Source organism: Populus trichocarpa, chromosome 1 (assembly GCF_000002775.5).
Source record: "Populus trichocarpa isolate Nisqually-1 chromosome 1, P.trichocarpa_v4.1, whole genome shotgun sequence".
In the NCBI taxonomy this organism is placed as follows: Eukaryota; Viridiplantae; Streptophyta; class Magnoliopsida; order Malpighiales; family Salicaceae; genus Populus; species Populus trichocarpa.
Window position 1 is genome coordinate 35,263,171 of NC_037285.2, and position 23,262 is coordinate 35,286,432.

The 23,262-nt window shown below is 33.8% G+C and overlaps 1 protein-coding gene across 2 annotated transcripts; it reads right to left on the reverse strand.

Moving 5' to 3' along the window:
* Nucleotides 1-5,508: 5,508 nt before the first annotated feature.
* LOC7467655 (phototropin-1) lies at nt 5,509-16,819 on the reverse strand. Of its 2 annotated transcripts, none has more exons than XM_024593907.2 (24): nt 16,187-16,819; nt 14,378-15,071; nt 14,107-14,289; nt 13,250-13,341; nt 11,972-12,245; nt 11,618-11,843; nt 11,435-11,505; nt 10,909-11,015; nt 10,474-10,523; nt 10,240-10,344; nt 9,927-9,986; nt 9,751-9,840; nt 9,479-9,555; nt 9,139-9,223; nt 8,767-8,847; nt 8,490-8,593; nt 8,219-8,268; nt 7,515-7,621; nt 7,201-7,326; nt 6,584-6,635; nt 6,306-6,418; nt 6,052-6,192; nt 5,861-5,966; nt 5,509-5,767 (listed from the first exon to the last, which is right to left on the reverse strand). In XM_024593907.2, exons 2-23 carry the CDS (start codon nt 15,055-15,057, stop codon nt 5,865-5,867), a joined length of 2,976 nt encoding a protein of 991 aa, XP_024449675.2. In that variant the 5' UTR covers nt 15,058-15,071; nt 16,187-16,819; the 3' UTR covers nt 5,509-5,767; nt 5,861-5,864. The 2 variants fall into 2 exon arrangements, with proteins under 2 accessions (XP_024449675.2, XP_052302406.1); XM_052446446.1 differs by lacking the exon at nt 16,187-16,819 and adding an exon at nt 15,815-15,933.
* Nucleotides 16,820-23,262: the final 6,443 nt, after the last annotated feature.

Below are 23,262 nucleotides of genomic sequence, written 5' to 3' on the forward strand. Positions count from 1 at the left end.
GAAGAAGTTAGCTAATGAGATATTAACTTGTGTAATCTTTGTATTGTTAATTACTTAACTCAAGATAATTTGCAATTGTAAAGTTAGAAGGTTGTGAAATGGAGAGACAATTTATGAACCATTTTATTATTATAATTATAATAATTTATTATAATTATTTTGACTCAAGACAATTAGTTGTAAAATTAACACGGAGAATTGTAACAAGTGATACCTTAATGGTTAAGAGCACCACATGAATTAACCGAACCGATAAAAAATCATAGGGAAAGAACACATAAATTGTGGACAACCTAACACTTACATTCGAATTAAGAGGGGAAAAAGATGATGGTTAAAAAAATAAGGAACCACTTATAGATGGAGACGGATTAAACATTGGTAACAGATAGAAGCAGATTTATGTCTTTGAGCCATGATTTAAAATCTCTTTTTTTTTTTTTAGATGTTACGATGGTAAGAGTTTAGGATTAAGATATTTGCTTTTCTGGTAATTTTAGGTTCGAACCATATGATTGCTGACCACTAAAGGCTTGTATCGTTAATTTCAAGACCCAAGAGATTAGTCGAAGTGCGCGCAAATTAATCTGAAAACCCACGCAAATCAAAAAAAAAAATCTCTCCTTCCCTGAACCAATTAATGTCCAACTAATAAGTAAGTATCAAACACGAGTGGTAAGAAACAAGTAGAAGAAGGGGAAAAGTTATTGTTATGTACAGTAGAGACAAAGACTGGCGATAGTGATGGAGGATAGAGATAGATACTGGTAACGATGATGGAGGATAAAGAGAAGATAATGAGAGACAGACGAGAAAGCTTGTGAGGATGAAAAAGATTGAGAGAAAATTGGGGGCATCTAGGTTTGATTTAGAATTTATACAACTTGGTCAGTGCTGTCTGAATGATCAAATTGAATCGGTTCTAAACTTTTAAGATTGAAACCAAACCGAACAATTTTTTCTTATTTTTCTAATTAGTTTATTCAGTTTTTTTTTTTCATTATTTAATTGTTTTTTCAAATTTGTTTGCTCATCTCTAGATTCTAGCTAGGACACCCACACTTTTACGTGATTGTTTTTAGATATTTATGATTTTTATTCTTATAAATTAACCATGCAAATATAATTTGAGATGTAATTAAAAGATAAATGAAAATAATATTTTTAAAGTATTATAAAATTATATAAACAATCCAAAATATATTAATATTAAAAAAAATAAACCAAAACATTGAATAAATAAAAAAATATTAAAAAAATAAATTTTAAAAATAAAACTTTTAAGAAAAAATAGAATTGGCCATGGCCAACTTCCTTCCTGGTCTCCAAGAAGACTAAGGTCACGTGGCAGGCTTTTTTATTATTTATTTTTAAAGAGAAGGCTGTCATATGCTCTCTTTTTTTCAACGGATCTCAAAAATATCAAAGAAATCTCAATAATTATATTTTAAATAAGTTGAAAACATTTTTTTTTTAGTTTAACGTGGATGTCCAGGCCAGCTTATGTGCACCTCAACTAATCCCACGAGCCCTGAAGTTAATGACCATGTAAGCCTCCAGTGGCCATTATATAAGCAACCACAAGACTCGAACCTGAGATCACAGAGGAAGCAAACCTCTTGGTCCCAAGCTCTTATCGTTGGGCCACCACCTAGATGGTTTAATAAGTTTAAAAATGCAAAGTAAGTTGAATCTAAAATAAATTAACTTTTCCCAAAATTATCTCCATTGAATTCTATTAATTATATTGGAACGTGGTTGGCTCGCCATTCTCTTTTATTACTGCTTGATAACTTACTCTTTTGTTCATTAATATCTAAGAATTGAAACGTTAAAAAAATTAAAATTTTGAACCACAATTAAAAAGTCAAACAATAGGATCAAACGAGTATAATTCAAGACTTTAGGATAAAATCAAAGTTTTCCACACTTCTACTCTGTGTGGAAATAACTTTGGTTTTGTTTATGAGTTTGATCCGAATTCTTTCAATATTTTATTAACAAATTGTATTTTGTCAAATAAATCTTTAGTTTAATTTTAAAATATGATATTACATATTGAATACACGTAGATGAATCGAGCCTGTTTGGGATTGTGATAGCTGTTGCGGTTCAAAGTGTTTTTCGCTTAGAAATGCATCAAAATAATATTTTTATTATTTTTTAAAAATTATTTTTAATATTAGCATATCAAACGATCTGAAAACATAAAAAAAAAAATTAAAATTTGAGGGAATTGTAAGACATTAAACCATGGGAAATGAATTTGAAAGGATGAAATTAAAAAAATAATAATATAATGACCAAATTGTAAAAATCATTAGGGATTAAGAAGGAAAAAAAATCTACTATGAACATGAACAATAAAATGTGAGAGGGCTCCAAGTTATCAAAAGTTAAAAAGGGTGGTTATTTTTGTTTATTTGCTAATTAATAAAAAATATACAGGTCGTAGGTTTTTCATTACAGCACTAGACACAATTTATTATGGATTGTTATAGAAAAATTATCATTTTATCCTTGGATAGAAGAATGAGCACCTTGGTGGTGGAGATAATTTGGTCTTTTTTAGTGACTCATTGGTCATTAAAAATTTGTTCAGGGTATGTTATTCTTTTTCAAATTTTTTTGCACAGTAAAAAGATGTATTTACCCTCGAGATCAATAAAATTTAGAAATGTTAACCAAAAGTTATTTCATCTTTTCAATAACTTTAAAACAATAAAATTACTTATTTATCAATAAAAATAACTAGAGTTGTTGACAAATGGTTTTTTTGGCTTTTTGCTTCTTAAAATACAATAAAAATATGTTTTTACCGTTAGAAAAGACAAAAAAAAAGGCATACATCAGGGCATTTTTTTCCTTTTACACAAGTTTATTTTTTTTAATTTTTCAAGCTTATGAAGGGCATTCTAATATTTTTAAGTTGAAAATATAATTTTTTTATTTGAAAAAGCTGTTGGCGTATACTCATTACGTATTAGTGCATAAAGGGCATCCACACTCTTATAGCAGATTGTGCGACACCATCAAGTGGCTAAACTTGCCCTTCCACGATGTCTTTAAAAACATCATCGTGACGTTTTTCTATTGGTGTGGTACGTGGTAGCGGATGATGGGCAATTTGTTGTTGGCTGTCGTTTTTTTTTTTTTCCTCTCTTCTAGAGAAAGTACATATTTGTTTTTTTTTTTTTTAATTTCAGTCCTTTTGTTTTTTATTGCTTATTTTCATCCTTGACCCTTTTATAAAAGTTTTTTATGTTTTCAATTTAGTCATTAAATTAAAATTTGTCATATATTTTTTTTTTCAATTTGATCCTTATTATTTTGATTTCTGATTTTTTCTATGGCTCTTTTGTTAAAGTTTTATTGGTTTTCAATTTCATCGTTCAATCAAAATTTATATTGTTTTTTTTTTCAGTTTAACCCTCATTCTTTTGATTTTTTTTTTGTTAAAGTTTTTTTTATTTTCATTTAACCCCCCAATTTAAACTTTTTAATGCCCTATAATTTATTTTTTATTTTTATTTTCACCCTCATTCATTTTATTTTTTCATATGATTGATTTTTTCAAGGTTTCATTATTCGGCGTTTGATTTGTTAGAGATTTTTGAAATGACACAATTCACAATTTTGAAAAGTTAATGCGGTTCAACATCTATTTTTTATCATTTTCTTTTATGATTTTATCATTCTACATTATTATTTTTTAGAAAAAGATTGGTTTTGTGGTTATCTTTAAAAATATTTCTATTGATTTATCCTAGTTTTATGACTTAAGCCACGAGTTTTATAGACCTTTTTTAAATAGAGATTTTTTTAAAAATATTTTATTTGTATTTAATTTTTAAAGAATTATTTTTTATGTTATACATATGAGCTTTATTTTATAAAAATAATATTTCTAATATTCGGCCTTGCATAATAGTTTTTTCTTTTTATTTTATTCAATTAGTTTCATATGTATTTCTATTTTTATTATCTTTTATTAATTGTAATAAATAAATTCAGTAGATACAAATGAATAAATTTCTTTTTTTGAGAGATTAAATATTTTGATCTACATTCTTCTCTTAATTTTTCAAGTTTCTCTTTTAGTTATTGTTAATAATTTTTTATTGTTTATTCATATAGATAATTATATCAACTTTATTTAATTAAATACTTGGATAAACTTTTTAAATTACACTTTAAATTCTTTTTTCAAAAAACAAAAATCAAAATAGCTTGTATATCTATATTTTTTATATTTGTTTTGATATTTTTTAAAAAATAAATATCAAAAACAAAAATAATTATGACCCGCAGCACAATGCGGGTCAAATAGCTAGTGTGTATATATAAGGCATTGGTTGGGGTGATTTTTTAGTAGACTAAAATGCCCCTCATATATTTTATATTGTCAAATTGGTGATCCCCTTATGATTGTGATTTTTTCTTGGTGTTTTGATAAATTTAAAATCATGAAATAACTAAAATTGAAGAAAAAAAACAGAAGAATTTTATATTAAGTAAGATTAAAAGGGTGGCTTTGAAGATAAATAAACTAAAAACTCACTAAATCACCATCATCCACGAATTTTTTAAAATTCAATTCCAATTTGGATATATTATCAGGTGGAATTATTTTTATTTGAACACTTATACCTTTTTTTTTTCTTAAATTTGAAAGGGTTTTTTTTTTAATCAAGTTCTTTTGTTATCTTTTTATTAAAAAATTATCAACGTATTTATAGAGTAAACATATCGCACTAAAAAGTGAGTGCCAATATCATCATATACTTTACTTTTGCTTCAATTTTGTAATTATAGAGTTAGAAATTGTCAATGTTCTATGAACAGACACATGATGCCTTATTCATACTTCAATTTTGTAAAATAGAGATAATGATGAAATATATATTTATTGTCAAATAATTATCTCAACCCAATAATTTAAATCACTTCCTCAAGTGAAAGCCGCTCCAAGATATAATTTATATTATTTTTTAACACACCCCCTCAAGTGAAAGTCATAGACTCACATTATCTTGTGCTTAATTTTTATCAAATAAATAGGGATGGTGAGATTCGAATTTGTGACCACTTGGTCATTAATGCTCTGATACCATGTCAAATAATCATCTCAACCCAATAGCTTAAACTGTTAGATGAGATCCAAAGATATGATTTATATTATTCTCTAATATTTATTTATTGTTTTTTTCTTCAACTTATTTTTTTTTCTTTCAGGGTTCTCACTACTACATTTATTTTTATTTAAGTACTTGTATTCATTTTTGTTTTTCATTGAAATGTCTGTTATTTTATCTATTTAAGTATTTATTTTATCTATTTTTTCATTTATTTATTTTTAAAATATAATTAATTATTCTTCAGAAACAAAATAAAAATCTCAAATTGGTCACAACTAATTAATGTCTTAATTAATGAATTTTACTAAAAATACAAAAAAAGAAAAGGAACAAATGTTCTTCACTCCTAGCAACCACTCTAATTTTGTAATTAACTCGAAGAGAAGGATATTAAATAAATAAATAAATCCAAGGACAGTAATTTCAAGAGTGAAGTACACATGGAACTGCTGCATGTTGCAATAAATTAGCACTCACATCATTACACGACCATATCAAAAACCTTAATAAGCAAAAAAGCAATCAAATCATTCATTGATAAAGGGAAAAGAAAGAAGATCAGAGGTGGTCTTCAGGGCCAACCATCTTCTTCTCCTGAATACAAAGCGTTAAAATACTCCTCAACTCAGCTGAAAACAACGTGTTAAGAACTTGATTAGAAGAAGGGACATTATAAGACTACTACTATCTAGCAAGAAGCATGTGTGTTGCAGAAATATCACCTCTTCAGAAGATATTTGTCTGTAGATCCTGCATTCCAGGATCCACAACTTTGGCTTCCTTTTCTTCTCCGGACTCCAAAAATGGTGCCTCGAGCTCAGGAGGATTCTGGGAATCCATGAATCTGTCAGTGCCTAAACTCTGCTACTCTAGGATACGAAGTGATACAAGGACAGGCTTGTTATTATCTTACCAAGCAGCGAACCAGTGCCCAGTTGACACCCTTGAAGAATGGATGCCGTTTAATATCATTCGCTCCTTCTCGCGAACCCAACCTGTTTTTGGGGTCCCTATGCAGCAAACGGTACATTAACTGCTTCGCGTTGAGGCTAACCTGCTCCATGACAAAGTTAAGAATTCTATGTTATTCTCCTTGTCGTAAATTCTTGTGCACAGTGACTAACGCTCCCATGAAGACATGCGCGCATACTCAACAAATTATCTCACCGGTATACTTCCAGGGAATTTGAGATCCTTGTGAAGAATGTTGGCGAATGTCTTTTGCCTGGTCTTTCCCCTGAATGGTGTGTATCCATAAAGCATTTCATATAGCAGAATTCCTGCGACCAAAAAGAGAATCAAATGAAAGAAGTTAGAGAGGAAGAATATTAAAATCCTGAAAGCTACAGTTTTGCCAAATTCAATGTCTAATTGATCGAAGCATAATGATGGACATGGCATCAAACATTTAAGACATTTCAAAGATCAAAGTGGTAGATAATTACCTAGAGCCCACCAGTCCACGGCACTGGTATGGCCTGCCCCAGTTATGATTTCCTGCAATGACAGAAGACAATTCAAACTCTGTAAAACAGGAGAAGAAAAGCATACGCATGAAAAGAAGTAATAAAACCTACATACAACTTCAAAAAAAAAAAATTACAGGAAAACTGTCCATTGGTAGGACATTAGAAGACAGAAAATGAAAAAATCTCTGTTTTCAGAATTCAGTGACTGATCCTCAACCAAACCATGGTTTAAACCTTTCAAAACTAAAATTTTCTGTTCACATGAAAAAAGTTTTGGCTTTCAGCATGACTGAAATACCAAACTGGAAGCAAGAGAATCTTGAAGAGCTGGAAGTCATTGTGCAGCTTATACTTATATATTGAAAAGGGATTTGACTTCAAGGTTCATGCTGGTGACTTTGGACAAGTTATGAATGCAGTGCTGAAAAAAACAATAACAGAAAAAAAAGAAATGAATGCTGCACATTGCTGCTTGCCCTCTCACTCCCTAAGGAATGAAAGTCCACATCTACCTCTGTCCAAAAAAACTAAAACACGAATAAGATCAAATATATATATATATATGAAAAGCAGGTTCAAGCAAGAAAACAAACCGGAGCTATATACTCTTCAGTTCCAACAAAAGAATTTGAAGCTCTCATTGGTTCAGCCATAAAGACTGGCGGCGCCTGCTGATGTTTACGGTGCCTTTTCTTTTCATTTGTACTTGGAATCAAGAGCTGAAGAGAGCATAAAAAAAATATTATGTTAATGTCAGTATTGAGTTACAGGTCAGAAAAAAAAATCAAAACTGAGTACATACTCTAAAGTAGCCAAAAAAAAAATTCTTAAACAAAACATTCTGAGGCATATAGAAATAGAAGAAATGATGTCAAGTGGGAAAAAGGATAAAGTGCAGCTGGGATACCTGGGGTTTGCAGGATGTTAAACATGATAGATCAAAATCTGTCAAGGCCACATGCCCATTGCTCTGAAGTAGAACATTCTCAGGCTTTAAGTCCCTGTAAATTATCCCTGCAAGAGAAACAGCTGAATTCAGTAATGAATGAAACCAAGGGAAGAACATAATAGCCTCGTAATCCTTTTATTTATTGGATTATAGTTTTGGAAATTATGTGACTCCAATATTCACTGAAAAGTTCCTAGTAGAAGACACTGCTTTGTCTAGACTCTTTATTCACCTAAGTTAAAATCACTCTTCTGAGTTTACTAGGAGAAAAGCTTCAAGAGCCAGGACAAAAATAGTTTAATATAACTGCTGATCAAGCAAGCCACATAGAAGAAGGGATATCTAGGGAGAGGCAAATCAGAATAATACAAAAAAAATTCTATGCAACTCAAATTAGAAATTACGTTCATACTTCCAAATATATATTAGGGATAACGTAGGAGACATCTCTATTTCCCCCCGGAGGAATCTTTAGAATTACCACTGCTTAGCTTGCTAACTTAGAAGAAAAGGTAAAAGGGCAACGGAATGTTCTTGTACAAGTCAGGGCCATCATTCATATGGATTCAATCATCGCTTAGTGTCAGTTTTGGAAACTTTAAATATTAAATCAACTCAGTTCTTACAATAATTACATATTGATGATCAACTCAAATATCTACCTTGACAATGAAGGTACTCCAATGCAATGACTACCTCTGCAGCATAAAATCTACAAAATCATAAAGAATTTCTCAGGTATTTCATAGTTATGAGTCCCAAAAGTGACTAGCCCCTTATGGACAGCACACACATTTTCAAAATGATCTGTCCTCCTTTGGGAATAAAATCTGCATTTTATTGAACTAAATTGAGAGTAATGAGTATCCAAGTTTCTTGCTTCATTTATAGTGAAATTGTTTTTACCATTATGAAACTATTCTTTGTTTTTACCTCACAGCATCTTCCTTCAGCACCTTCTTTGGCTGTCTGTCCAAAAGCAGGAAGAGCTCGCCACCAGGGCAGTAATCAGTTATCAGACAGATATGTGTTTTCGTCTGAAACATTATCATTAGAATTTTAATAATCTACATATGACTCAAGTAAATGAATCTTAAATACAGATTCAAATACAATCACAGGACAAGCACCTAAACTTTAATGTTCACCATTGCAAAGATTAGGCATTCTAGAAAAAAACTGTTAGTTCAACCCATGCCCATTGTCTAACCTGAAATGAAGCATACAACGCAGGAAGAAAAGGGTGGTCCAACATGTCAAGAATTTCTCTCTCTGCACAAGCTCTATGCACCTGCATTGAAAGACAGCATGAATGAACATCAGAGAATAACAATGACATGTAATTTATTGGCTAACAAGCAACTATAACACTCAGGACATTCAACTTATCCAAAGATACTCAAAACTTTAGAGTCATTAAAACAAGTTTGTGGAAACCAAAATGTCATAATCTAATTTTAGTGAAAAAATTATCAACTGTAAACATGAATTGCTGAATGTGAAGGAAAGTAAGCTAGTTGACCAGCAAGAATCGAGAAACTATAGATATCAAACGTCAACATTAAAGATAGTTAATAGTTACCTTATTGCGGTTGAGCATAGCAGCCTTGTCCATAGTCTTCATGGCAAAAAACTGACCAGTTCCATACAATTCTACCAAATGCACGCTGCGTGCCGATTGACAAGTCAGAAAACAATTTTCAAGATTAATTCAGCGTGAGTATAACAAGTGAAAGGAAAATGATCTTGGTTAACAAAAAGACCGATTAAAAATCTATTTGAAAAAGCAAACTATCAGCAACACGTTTTTATGATTTCTTGCTACAGGTGCTGGAGATAAACCAAGGAAATGGAAATCCCTCTACTATGAATCACACAAGTTCAGTGATCTGAGGATTCAGTACAGAAATGGAAAGACAAACCTGCCAGTGTCACCGGATCCCAAGGGCTTTACTGGCCTAAAATGCTTTAGGCCTAATTGTTCTCCACTTTCTAGAATCTGCAGATAGGTGAGCAAAAAAAAAAAGAGATAAAATTGGCATGTGCACATTGAAGAAAAATTGAAGTCCGACAATTTGCAGAACGATGCCAACGATTTGTATATCACATCATAAAATCAGCTTTGGATCACTTGACAATGAGATTGTAATCTATTGTCATTGTTACACATATTCAAGGATCCAAAGGATAATACCTTTTGAATCGCTTTCCATGATGGGCTGTCCTTTCTGTGAGGCTTTGGATAAACCACTTTTGAATGATTAGCCCACAAATCTTCTGGTCTCTGCAGATAGGAGAACTTTTTGCTAGAATCAAATCACAAAAGGACTATTTAAAGATAGGATTACTTTTTGCCGTTTAGGGAGTTACCATATTAGCATCCGGAAGTTCTCTCGCTGCGTCATCAACATTTTCTGCAGTTTGTTTCACCTGATAGTGGACACCAGTCCAGCTCGTTAGGGGAAAATGTATACCTCTAGAGAGACATTGTTAACGATGTGGATGAAATAAATGATCGTGACAATATTAAACCACTGCTTCTTCAGGAAATGGGAGGTGAAATTTTAGCATTCTTGAGCTTTGAAGTTTCAGAGAACTAATTTAACATGTATATTAGCAGTACTGTTGTTTGAAAATCTTAGCTTTACAGGGATTTAAACAGAGAAAAGAAGAGAATTTAGACCAGTTGTTCACTCTCTATAGCTGTTGCCTCTGGGATACTATTGGTACGTGGCTCAACATGCTCACTGCCATCTAATTGCACTCCAATAAAATACTGCACTTCTCCCTGTTCACAAGAAGATAAAGCTCATAAAGAACCTTTCACTTTTGATTTCCATGAGGATTCATTTCATAAAAATAGTGATTTACGAGATACAACATAATATTTTTTGGTTTGAAGATGCAGGTAATGTACCTTTTGGTCACGCATAGGCTGCAGATGGAACAGGTTCCAGAACTTCTTACCTGGATCAAGTGTGGAAGGCCATGATTAACTTAAAGGAAAAAAAAAAAGAAAATTACAGGTTTTCTTTTTATGGTGTCAACAAGAACAAGGAGAGGTGTTCATTTCAGAATTAGCATTACAGTAAAAAAAAAATAATGAGAGAACCTAAGAAGGAATGTTCTCCAGATTTGTCTTGAAATGCTTTATACTTGATTAAATAGAACAGATCAATGTATGAAAATAAAGGAAGTAGCAAGACGCATAACAGCAGTACTATTCACTTTGCTTTGAAGGCATATAAATACTACCATGAGCATGTAAGAAGTAATCTAATGCTACATGCTTTTGAGTTAGCTATCCATTCTGAAATGTCACAGAGAATTCAGACTGCAAAAGTTGGCTTACCACTCTTGGTATAGTTAATCAGCTGAACGGTGACATCTGTCTGGTTATCAATTGCTTCCCTTATTTTCCTCACAGTCGCTGGATCGGTTTCAGGCCCTTGCAAGAATCTACAAAATCAAAGCATGAAATAGATTGCAATATATTCATTTGCATTTCATTTTATTTATAGACTTTAAGAATGTTTACTGCACAAGTCTTCTTTTAATACAGGGCACTGATGTGGTGTCAACCTGGCAGTTTTAATGTCTCCTATGAGCATAAGGAAAAGGAGGAGGTGGAAGTCTAAGATTAGCATCTAGCGTTAGTGAAAAGAAAGTCATGTTCGGTTTTCTCTGATTACGGACCTTCTCGATCATGCTCATAATGCTGTGAAGGAATGACTGATTTGGGTGAAAAAGGTCTGAGAATTTTGGGAACTCAGATAGGGTTAGTAACTTCTGGTTACAATTAAGAAATTAATCTAATGTTTTCAGATAAATTCAAACTAATCACAGCATTTCAGAAATGCATCAGTTCAGGAGCGTACCTGCAATTTCTTCCCAAGATTTCTTCACGACTGTACTCTGTAAGCTCTAAGAAGCTATCAGAGGCAAATATCTGAAAATTTTAAACAGTTAGGAAATTTATACATCTCAGTTTCCTACTACATCATTCAGAATGAATAACATAAAGGCAAAATAGATGTATCTTGTTGAAGTAAGAATCTTACAATGGGATTATCAGGCAGCCTTGGATCAGTGATGACAAAGTTTTTCTCTATACGTTCAAGAGTGGTAGCGAGATCAATACCCTTTCTCATTTCCTTCTTCCTCACCTTGTCATCAAGGCTATCAAGCCTTGCGTCATCATCGTCGTCATCACTCTCAAAATCATCATCGAGAGTAATTCCAACGTCAAAGCTCTCATCATTGGAATGTGTACTTTTTCTCATGAGACTAAATCGAATTACCAAACAATATATGTCAAATAGTAGAATAGGAAGATATGCCAACCAAAAAAAAAAAAAAGAACGAATCGCATGCTGGTGTCTACTGCTACAATGGCCATCAAAAAGCAGTTATACCCCATGAAAGAAAGGCGGCTAGATTTTCTTGGTTTCTTTTCCGGCAACTCACTGATACGTTGCATTGAGTTTCGAGTACCCCCGTGAGAATTCCGTCTATTTGGAGCCACATTCTCCGAGTTTCGCCTTCCTATAGCTCCTTTTCTTTCCCCTTCTCCACCACCTTCTGATTTTCTCATCAACGGACGATTGGTTGATTCACTGAGTGCACGGGGTCTGTTCACTGCTTGAACAAGTTCTGTTACAGAACTTGTAGCCATTTCTTTTTGACGTGCTGCAAAGCAAGATATTGGTGTAGCTCAAATGTACGTAAGACAAAAAAATTGAGCTACCTAATCAAATGAAAAGAAAAGGTAAATCATACAATAAGTTATCTGCTTATTTGCGTATCAGTTTATACTTTCAAATGCCATTTGTTAAGGAGCCAACAACTTTGTTGCATTTGCGCAACTCAACCATATTTTTTCGATATTTCATCAAAAACTCAAAATGAACAGGTTTTATATTAGTTATCACGTGGAGAATAGTTAGTCTGCCGAGCTGCTCCAGTAGTTGCAGCAAATTTACTCGTGTTGGACGGTTCACTAACGAGCTCGGGAAATAAAATGGAAGCTATTTTTGCCGTCTAGAAAACAGAATTGGTTGCATACAGGGACTACTCTATTTTTTACTCATGTACGTAACAGCAGCAGTATGACTGCTCTACCTGAAGGCCTCCTATCAGTTCGATAGCAGCGAACCTCAAAACCATTTAAGAACATAAATAGGTGTCTTGTTTCATTCGATGTTGCAGCAATTTGCATGTCTTTAGTTTTTGAGACTTGAATGTAATGCTAAGATTTTATCATAATCTTCTAAATCTTTTCCTTCTACCTCAGTCCTCAGTTATGGTATTTAGCTTGATGATTACTTGACTGCAAAGGCAACTCCTCTCCTAAAAAAAGAAGAGAGTTGCTTTTGCAGTCAATTAATCATCAAGCTAAACAACAAGAAGCTAAGATTGGCTCCCTCATGATACCGAAACAAAATCTACTTTAGGAAGTTAAATAGTCTATGGATGTCAGCTAAAACACAGAATAGGGTTTTAACCTTCCTTTCAAAATCCCAAGAAAAGGGAGAAAAAAAGAAAAAGTTTATTGTCATTATCTGAAGAGGCCATGAATCCTACTCCATGTCACGTCCAATGCTAGCCACTGAAGTAAGATCAATAATAATTGCGTGACATATAGTCGAATGAACAGTAATAATAATTGAAGGGAGATAAGAAGCTTAGAGTACCGTCATATCGGATCAAGGATCCAGGCAATCCATTGGGACGCAAGGTCTTATCCTTGGACCCCTCAGTATGCTTGCTAACCTCCACTAGCATTCTGCCAATTAATAAGCAGACATAAGAACATGTAAACTAGCAAGATGATAGATATATCTACCATTTTAAATTAATTGTCATATATTCTCCCCTCTAATTTTCATTTTCAGACCATGCTCTTCCCCCCATCAAAGGGGTCCAGAGTCCATCACTGTCAAGCATTGAATCTCAGTAGCAGGTGGCCATTAAGAGTATGGCTAGCTAAAACCCCAGTTGGCACATCAAAAACAATTTGAATTATTGGGTTGGGCATCTTATTCTCACGGGATGGGACGGTGCACGGGGCATTTCTTCTTCCTTTTCTCCTCCTTACTTATCATGTTGCGTGTGTGGGATACAACCATGCTCCTAAATTCTAGATCTACCATTGCCATGTGTTTTATTAAACCCTTGTTGAACGACAAAGCTTAAAGCTAGAACATGTGCCAAGGTTGAATATTAAACTCGATAAAAAAAATATTATTTTATTTTTTCTAAAAGTAAAGTTAAAAGGGAATATTATTTTTTACAAATAAATCAAATTAAGTTTTGATTAAATCAGTTCACTACTACTTAACCTGTCTGAGTCGTCACGATTTGACTGAGTGAACTCATATTTTTTCCTGAGCATATAACCCTCATATTTCATGCGCGTGCTTTCACTTGTGTGGTGATCTCGAAAACATATTAAAAAAATGATAAATCTAAAACCTCATGGATATGGGATGTCACTTTTGATGATTACGACGATATAGGATAATTTAAGAAAAGAAAAGAAAGTAATTACCCAATGAATTTGAGGACTTTGCCAGAATCGTCCTTGATGGGTGCAATTGTAAGAAGGTTCCAAAAGGGAGAACCATCTTTCTTATAATTCAACAATCTCCCACAGTAAGTACCCTCTCCTCGTAAAGCCTCCCTAATTTTCGCTACATCTTCTGGGTCGGTGCCTGCACCCTGTAAGAACCGACTGGTCCAACCCACCATATTCATACACACATGATCACCATTAATACACCACTGATAAAAACCATTAGTACGTTGAGAAATATGCTTACCAATTCCTGCCAATGACCTCCTTAGAGGTATATCCTGTCATTTTAAAGAAGCCAGCACTTGCATACAAGATTGGATAGTCTGGTTTTGTGGCATCTGATACCACAAATGTTTGTTGGAAGGTGGACAGTGCATTTCTTATGTCTTCAGACACTCTTGGGATATTACTGTTGTTACTAGTCCCTCCGTCATCTGATAACTCGCCAGAATTTCTCACCGAGTTGTTCGAGTCCCTTCTTGATGTACCCGGTTTTGCATTCGGGTCATCCCCACCCGAAGTTCGCACGCTAACCCCTTGTGGTTTGCCTGTCTCGTCGTCGGTTTTTAGCACCAGGCCCCACTCAGCCGCTCTTTTTGTTGCCACCCCAATTTCACCCGACAGTTGTTGTTTCGGTTTTTTCTCTTCTTGCTGGGATTGCGGTAGGGGTGGTGGGGTAGGGACCGGGTCCTTGAGGGCCATCCATGAGGTGGTGATGGGTGCTTCTTCGGGTTCGGGTTCATTTTTAGCACTTGAATCAACCCAGCTTTTCCAGGTGGGGTTTGATGAACGAAATGCTGGGTTAGTGGGTCGGTTCAAGTAGGCACTGGAGGGGTTGAATACTTCAAGTGATCCCCGGGAGTCTCTTGGCAGTGGTGGCACGTTACCAGAAGATTGCTTGGATGACTTGTCCGTTGCTTCCATTTTATGACGATGACCTGCATGATGTATTAGTTGATGAAACAAACTAACACTTATATACTAATAAAAATACAATTCTCGATGTATTTAATAATTTTTCATAGATCCCTTATTTTCATTATGCTAAAAGATAGATATTGTGCATAGCATGTGGAGCTAAATCCACCATAGAACTGCACATAGGGTATGAACTGGATTGACGACGACATGGAGTGCGATATCTCTAGCAACGCAAAAGTAATCTAAAATGAAACATCTAAACATGAGGTGAGGAAGAAGTGTAGAGTCAATTGGGGAGGGTGGGGCTGGCATGTCATGCATGTTCATCTACTTGTGGCGCCGTTTTAACTCATGTCAGCTAGCTGAAGTCTAGTCACTATAAAGGAGAACCTTCATCCTTTTGGATTATTGCTTTTTTTTTCCTCAACAACAACAGCAACAAGACACGGATAAACACAAACTTACTTTAGATGAATTAATGCAGTCTGGTCGATCAAGAAAATAACGGGAAAATTAACAAAATTCAATTTGGTGTCCGAAAAAACAAAATAATGTTCGGGTAGTTTGATAATTAATAGCTGTCTGTCTCCAGCAGTAGTCTTCGTTTGCTGGCCCGTGAGAGTGAGTGGTAGCAGAGGTGGCACAATATTCATGACAAAACACACAAGTTTTTGAGTTTGTGAAAACTGAGTTCAGAAACTTACAGCCACAGAATATTACTGTTTACTCTATTTTTATCAGAAAACGAAAAGAAAATTACCATGCAAAATTGTCACAAGGAAAACAACACTACGCCTTGAACTAAACCCGCTGGTAAATCAGCAGTCACTCGTGACCATGTCAATAATTGGACGTCGCACAGAAAATTGGATCAGCTAGCTAACAAATTTAGACAGAACAAGGAAAAAAAAAGGATTCTGAATTGATCGAACAAAAACAAGGACATATCCCAATATACAATAAAAAAAAAAAAAAACAAGAATTAAGTATTAGATTTTTCTGATGAAAATGTATAGCCAGCTGCAGAAAAGAGCACTGATATACTAGTAGTAAAAGCAATGAGAATTCTTGAACAGAAGATCGTTTGATTTGTGAGCAAGGATATGAGTAACCGTATGTAATGAGTGCGTACCTGGAGCTGATAATCCAAGTCTTTCTTCAATGTCTTGAAACTAACTAAAACTGCTGAGCCTGGAGGTTGTATTTGTATATATAGTAATGATCATAGACAAGGAATGACTGTACTGAGAGTGTGGGAGAAACGACGAAAATAATTGAACAGAGAGAACTTTTAATGCAGAAAGGCCATGATAACACAAGGAATGATTGTCGAAAAAGCTTGGCTCTCCCCCATCCCTCGACACCTATAATTCACATGGCACTTGCTCGTACCCCTAGAGTTCTTACCCTTATTTTTTCCGCAAGAAACAGATCCTGTATGGGCCATATAATATTGTGAAACTTGCTACTTCTGTTTCTATACAGCTAATCACTCGCACATCCCCGATTTCGGCTGTTGCTATTTTTGCTTTTAAGGGAGGAAAGGGGCTGGCAACGAAAGCAGAAGCAGGATAGATGAGATGAGACGTCTTGCACGTTGGGGGTTGCAGCTTCTACCGACCGGGCTTTCCTGGGACAATGCTTCTTCTCTGTCTTCGTGTCTCACCGGTGAAAAGTTTAGATCAGGATAGAGTCATGATTCTTGCAGATGCTTTATGTCAGAAAAGAAAAACATAGTTAGCTATATATATTTTTTTTTATGAATTTTACCAAATAAATTGGGATATAGTTTAGAGACTTGTCATAGTGGCACTTTTGTGTGCGTATTGAGGATAGGAAGGAAAAAAAGAAGGCCCTCTTGGGCATGGATATTAATTAGAGGTGTGGACATATGCCCAACTGTGTCAGGATATTTGCCCATTAACCAGTTGATATTATTGTCATAATTATCATGATAGTTATATATACGACCGAGTAGGAGGAGTAAAAAATCCAAAAAATCAATTAAAGTAAGAAAATTAGAAAAAAAATTTTGAAAAATCGAACCGTAAAAAAAATTAATCAAACCGATTAAAATTTTGAAAAATCAGCCGGTTCGGTTCGGTTCGATTATTTTAAAAAAACTAAAAAAACCGAACCGAACCGAACCCAAACAAAAAAAAAACGGAAAAAAACCGAGCCAAACTAGAAAAACCGAGCCAAAACCGGAAAAAACCGAGTTAAAACTCTAAAATTATTTAAACTCGTACTTGTTGAGTAGAATGGAATTTTAATATTATATAAAAAATCTCTAAAATTATAAAATTTATAAAAACCCTTAAAATTGTTTTGTTTGTATTAGGACATGGGTAGGTCCACAATGGTTGCACATAAATAAATCTAAAGAAAACACATGGAAAATGAACCCTCACAATATGTTTTGTAGGTTTAAGGGTTTGGTTTTCTCTCGTTAGTATTATTAAATTAAGAAAAATAAAAATAAATGAGTGTAGTGTTTCATTGGACATCAAAATATTGTTTAATTCATTACAATGTTCATTTGCAATGTTCATGAACAACTTTTTTTTCGGTAATTTGTCACTATAATTTTCAAAGTTTACATTTCCATTATAAATTTTATTTATGTCACTTTATGGTAGTTGAGAAAAGAAAATGAGATGTTGAAAAGGGAGAGGAGAGAAAAAATCTTGGGCGCAAGTCACATTCCACTCATAAAAAATACTAATCTTGGTGGCATTACATTCACCATTAATACGAGAATTTATTAATACTAATCTTGGTGGCACTACATTCACCATTAATACGAGAATTTATTAATGTAGATGGCTTAAGTCTTAAATCATTCGAGAAAATATAGATTAGAATCCAAAAGGTATGTTTTGATTTAATTTGATTTTGAGTGTTTAGATTAATTAAAATGTGTTTTGAAATTGTTAATAGTTTACTAGGGTTTTTTTTCGTGTTTTTAGGTGAAATAGGTTGAAATTTGAATATTAAAATTAAATATACTTGTATTCTGATTTTTTTATCACCGATAATATCAAACATTAAAAAGAATGGCACGCGCTTTAAAAAAATCATTAATGTTCTTTAAATTATCGTTTCAAGCCCTAAGACACTTGGACTTGACTCTTTTAGCCCCTCATTTTTATTTTTATTTTACTATTTAATTGTTTTATTTTTTTATAGTTTAAAGTAAAATCCCATTTAAATAAAAGTATTATAATGATATTTTATAAATCATTTAATAGTAAGAAGTTAGTACTGTCGAAATTATCTTATTAGTACGAGATATGACTACTTGTGTTACTAGCTACAAGAGTCACTTCTCAGTTTGGTATTGCTTAGCTACAGAAGTCAGCTTCGGGTTAAAGGTGCTGTAAGAGACTAACAGGAGAGGAGTCGACATAATCTCCTTAACAGTCCCTTCAAACTCATGGATAATCATTGTACAGCATGAAGCTTGTCCTCTGAACAGAGAAAACAAGAATCCGTCAAAGCTTTTGTACGTATAGTTACATCAAGATCCTTACGAGCAACCTTCTCCTAAACGAAATAAAAATCAATTTCCACATCCTTTTTTCAGACATGAAAAACCAGATTATGACTTGAACGAACAGGTGGTACCTTTTTTGTCACGCCAAACAAGTGTTGTTCGAGGAAGGTTAACCTTTAGTTCTGATCAAAGGAAAGATTTGGCCCAAGTGAGTTCAGTTGTCGCATCAACTAGAACCTTGTACACTAATTTAGTAAAAGACTTTGCCACGGTTCTTTGCGTGCTTGATTCCCAAAAGCATAAATATCCCCTGGGAGGATGGCGTAGTACCCTCTATAAGATCTCATATCTTCCATACTATAAGGCTAGTCAAAATCTATATAAACTTGGAGCATAAGAGGTGAACCAACTCAGAATTTCAAACCATGATCTAAAGTATGTTTGTCACAGTATAAAACACGCATGACTACCATCCAATGCTCCTCGGTATGTGGACGCATAGCCTGATAGTATTTGTTAATCGTATATACAAGATCATGCCAAGTCAAAGTGAGAAATCATAGAGCACCAATAATTTGACAAAATACATTACCAGATTTAACAGTTTTACCGATGAAAATTTCCGTCGGTATTTACACTCACAATCCGTCGGTAAGTATTTTACAGACGGGCTCACGGACGAAAACATTCCATCAAAAAATTCTCATCGGTAATTTCTGGTCCGTCGGTAATAAATTTACTGATGGATTTACAAACGAACAAAGCACGCAAAAAAAAAATTATCTGCTTCATTTCATCAGTATCTCCCTCGGGAAGTTTGCCATATAACAGACAAAATATCATATGCAATTCCGTCGGTGTTTTTATTTTTCCGTCGGTATAATCATCGGTAATTATAACATATCACTAACAAAATACTATCTGTAATTCCGTCGAAGAGTTAGCAGTAGCAGTGATATTTGTAGCAATTCTTTTTCAACTCTCTAAAAAATACCAACGGATGTGGTCCATCAGTAACCCCGTCAGTAATATTTTAAAATATTTTTAAAAAATATATATATTGAACAGAAGTAGAAAAATAATTAAAATATATTAAAACCAAATAAAAATCAAATATATAAAAAGAAATTAAAATAATATCAAAATTAATATTTATTACAAATTTAAATATTTGTACGTTCAAATACAATAAATCTAAAACAGAGATGGCACTAGAAGAGGAGGAGGAGGTTGGTTGTTGTCAGGACCGTGGGGCCAATAAGGAGGAGCACATGGACCACCCATGTGTGATCTCATCTCCATTACCACTCGGCAGAGTTCTTCATAGTCCACAATGAGTCGTTTATATTTTTTTATTAAGATAAGTCATCTAATCATGTACTCGTCGGTCTAATATCACCTGAACTTGGGAGATTGAGTACTCGGAACCGATTGCGAGCATCTAATAGTCGACACACTACGGGTTGTCCAAACTTCTCGGCTGTAGTGTTAGAGAGTCCGTATATATGATTTCTATCGGGCCCACTGAACGATCCTGCCTCCAACCACAAATTAAATTTGGATGCGTCGAAGGATCGTCCTCGTATCTCTCTTTCAAGCTGTTATTATATATATCCTAGAAATAAATAATAAAATCATCAAATTGAAGAAAATTATAACTTAATAAAAAAATGATTGAAAACTAACATATCACAAAGTGCTGAACTCGACTATCCATGAACTGCTGCACCCTTTTTTGGCGATCATCACTCCATACATGCATTTCAACAAAAAGCTCCATCGAGCTTGGCTCGTGTCCAAGAACTGTAGCCTACAAAATAAAAATGTTGTCAAATAAATTTATAAAAAATAACAAATAAAAAAATGGAAGTAACAAAAAAATTTTACCATCCGCTTCGTATGCGAAACGAATGGAACAAAGCTGCCGGTATGCATAGTAATTGAACCGTGAACATGCCGGTGTCGGTTCTCCATACCGGACTATGACCGTCGAGTGAAACCCGCAGATGTCACATGTTGAATCTAGTCCATCTATTACGCCTCCGACATATATGACGGTTGGAAATTCTTCCAAACCGCCACGTCATTTCAGGTTAGAAGCTCGCTTTCTCTCATATTGTTTTTTTTGTTTTTGCTTTCTTCTACCCCTCGTACCAAAAATCACGCAACCTATATGTTATCAATAAATTATTTGTTAGTAAATTCAAAATAAAATTTTAATATTTGGAATAAAAAAAATTATCTTGATTTCAATCTTACCTAGTGACAGTGTGATTCTCTCAAACCCTCATCGCAACATTATCATCAACTCTCTCCCATTCAAATTTTCCCTTGCAGTAAAAATTTATAAAAGAAAAATTTTAGTAATTTCAATAAACTAACCAAATTAACATAATAAAAAAAAACTATTTAAGTTAATACTAACCTTAAATCTTGAAAATCATGCATCGACTTACAGTTTCTATTCTGGATGTTTGGAAACCTGACTCCATTGAAACTATAGAATTTTCATCGATGATTTAAAGGACAATGTTATTGTTCTTACAGCCTCAATGTTTGTAAACCTGAACTTGCATTAGTTAAATAAAATTATTTTAAAAAAATTATTAAACATGTCGTTGTGAAAGCAAATCAAATTTACATTGAAAGATCATCCTTCCACTAGGCCTCGTACTTGAGGGTAAATGAATTCTGCTATGAAGGGACCCCCTCTCAACGTTGCGACATCGCGCTCGACGACCCTGCATCGTGAGTCGATGTTTGTGCCTTAGATGCCTTGGTTTTGGTCAACACCTAATGACTCGTGGTCGTCAACATCATTTCTAAAAGAACTAGTAATGATCTTGTCCTCATCACGTACAATAGATTATCTCCTAGGCATCTACACAAATTAACAAAAAAAAAATTAGATGATTTTTATTTTAAAAAAAAATTCGGCAGCAACTCCCCTATATAGGAGGCTAACTAAAATTTATAAACCTATAAATACACAACAAATATACCACAAACCAATTGATTTTATTCAATTTCTTCCAACAAATTAGAATAATTCAATTTTAAACAAAATTCTCATTTTCTAAGTGGTAATATATTTAATCCTAAATTAAAAAAAATTCAAAATAATAATTAAAATTAGTCCTACACATTTAATTGAAATCAAACAACCAAATTGAAAAAATAACTAAAATTATTCAAAATAAAGAAAAATTTATTTAAATAACAACTAAAACTCAACACAAAATTGAACAAACATAATGACAAAAAAACAAAACTAATGCAAAACAAAAAACACAAATAAAGAAGAAAAATGAATGAAAAATTCTTACATTTATGGCGTGCTTAATGTCGGCCGAGAATTAAAAAAAAAAGCAAAAGAGAAAAACAAAATAAATGAAAAGGAATTGTTAAAAAACCCAAAAAATAGAAAAATAAGGAGAAAAATAAGGAAAGACGGCATACCTTATGATGAGAATAGAAGATGATGCTTGATTTCGGCTCGGGTCATGAACAAAAATAAGAGAATGAAGAAGAAGAGAGAAAATGAGAGAGGATAAAAGAAGAAGATGAAGCCTCGTCTACTGTGTCCGTGATCTTTTATATTAGGTTTTAGCAATGGAATTCCCAACAGAAATCTTTAAAATTTCTATAAGTGATTTTGTTTGTGAAACCAAGTTAAATTTTTCAATTCGTACGAAAAAATTCAGAAACCCCTCTAAATATTACCGTCAGCTTTTCATTCGGTCAGTGATTCCTTCGGTAAAAGAGTAAACAGTCAACAATCAACAAAAGCATTAATTATCGGCCCCTTGGAATTTCCATTCCATCAGTGATTCCATTGCAGAACGTGTACTACAGTCTAAACGAGCATTAATTATCAATGCGTTGGAATTCTTATTCTGTCAGTGATTCTGTTAGTTAAAAAAACATTAACTATCAACGCCTTGAAAAGTGAACAACGCCTTGAAAAGTGAACAGTTCTCATCGCCATTGGAATATACCTACAAAAACATTTTGTTGGTATATTCATGTGTAATTAACACTATAAACATATATTTACACTATAAACAGATATCCATGTGTGTGAGAGTGTGTGATTTGTTCATTAGACTAATTAAACCTATGTACTTTACAGATATTTTTTAGCTGATGTCCAAATCAAGACCGTGATATCTATAGTTTCTAGTAGAAAGAAACTCTACGCATTTGACGGACGGCCATCGGTTCAAATTTGAGGAGTCACCCGACTGCGCTAAGTATTTTCTCTTAAAAAGTGCCTGAAGCTTGAGACTGGTTACGATGGACAACCTTTTGAGAATATTGACGGTCCCGCTGACAAGTAAAGATTGCATAGCTCAGAAACAAACTGCAAATTCTACTGCATGAGAGGATCTCAAGCTGAAAATTGACGGGCCACTGGCCCTACATGCACCTTGTTTGACGAAAATCCCTGATTACCTGTGAACCATTGTTCTCGTATTTGAGATGGCTTCCTGGGGGTGATGCTCCGTGGCATTAGGGCCTGGGTTGTCTTTGCTTCTGTAATTTATCTTTGTAAGAACTGAAAGAGCCCTTTCAAATTGGTGCAAAGCCACACCAAGATAATCAATTAACACCTTTCAGTCTGAGAGACTTGTCAGTTGGACCTTCACAAGACCACAATATCTCCACCCCCATATCACCGAAGCGAAGAGTATCGTGTCTTTTGCCAGACC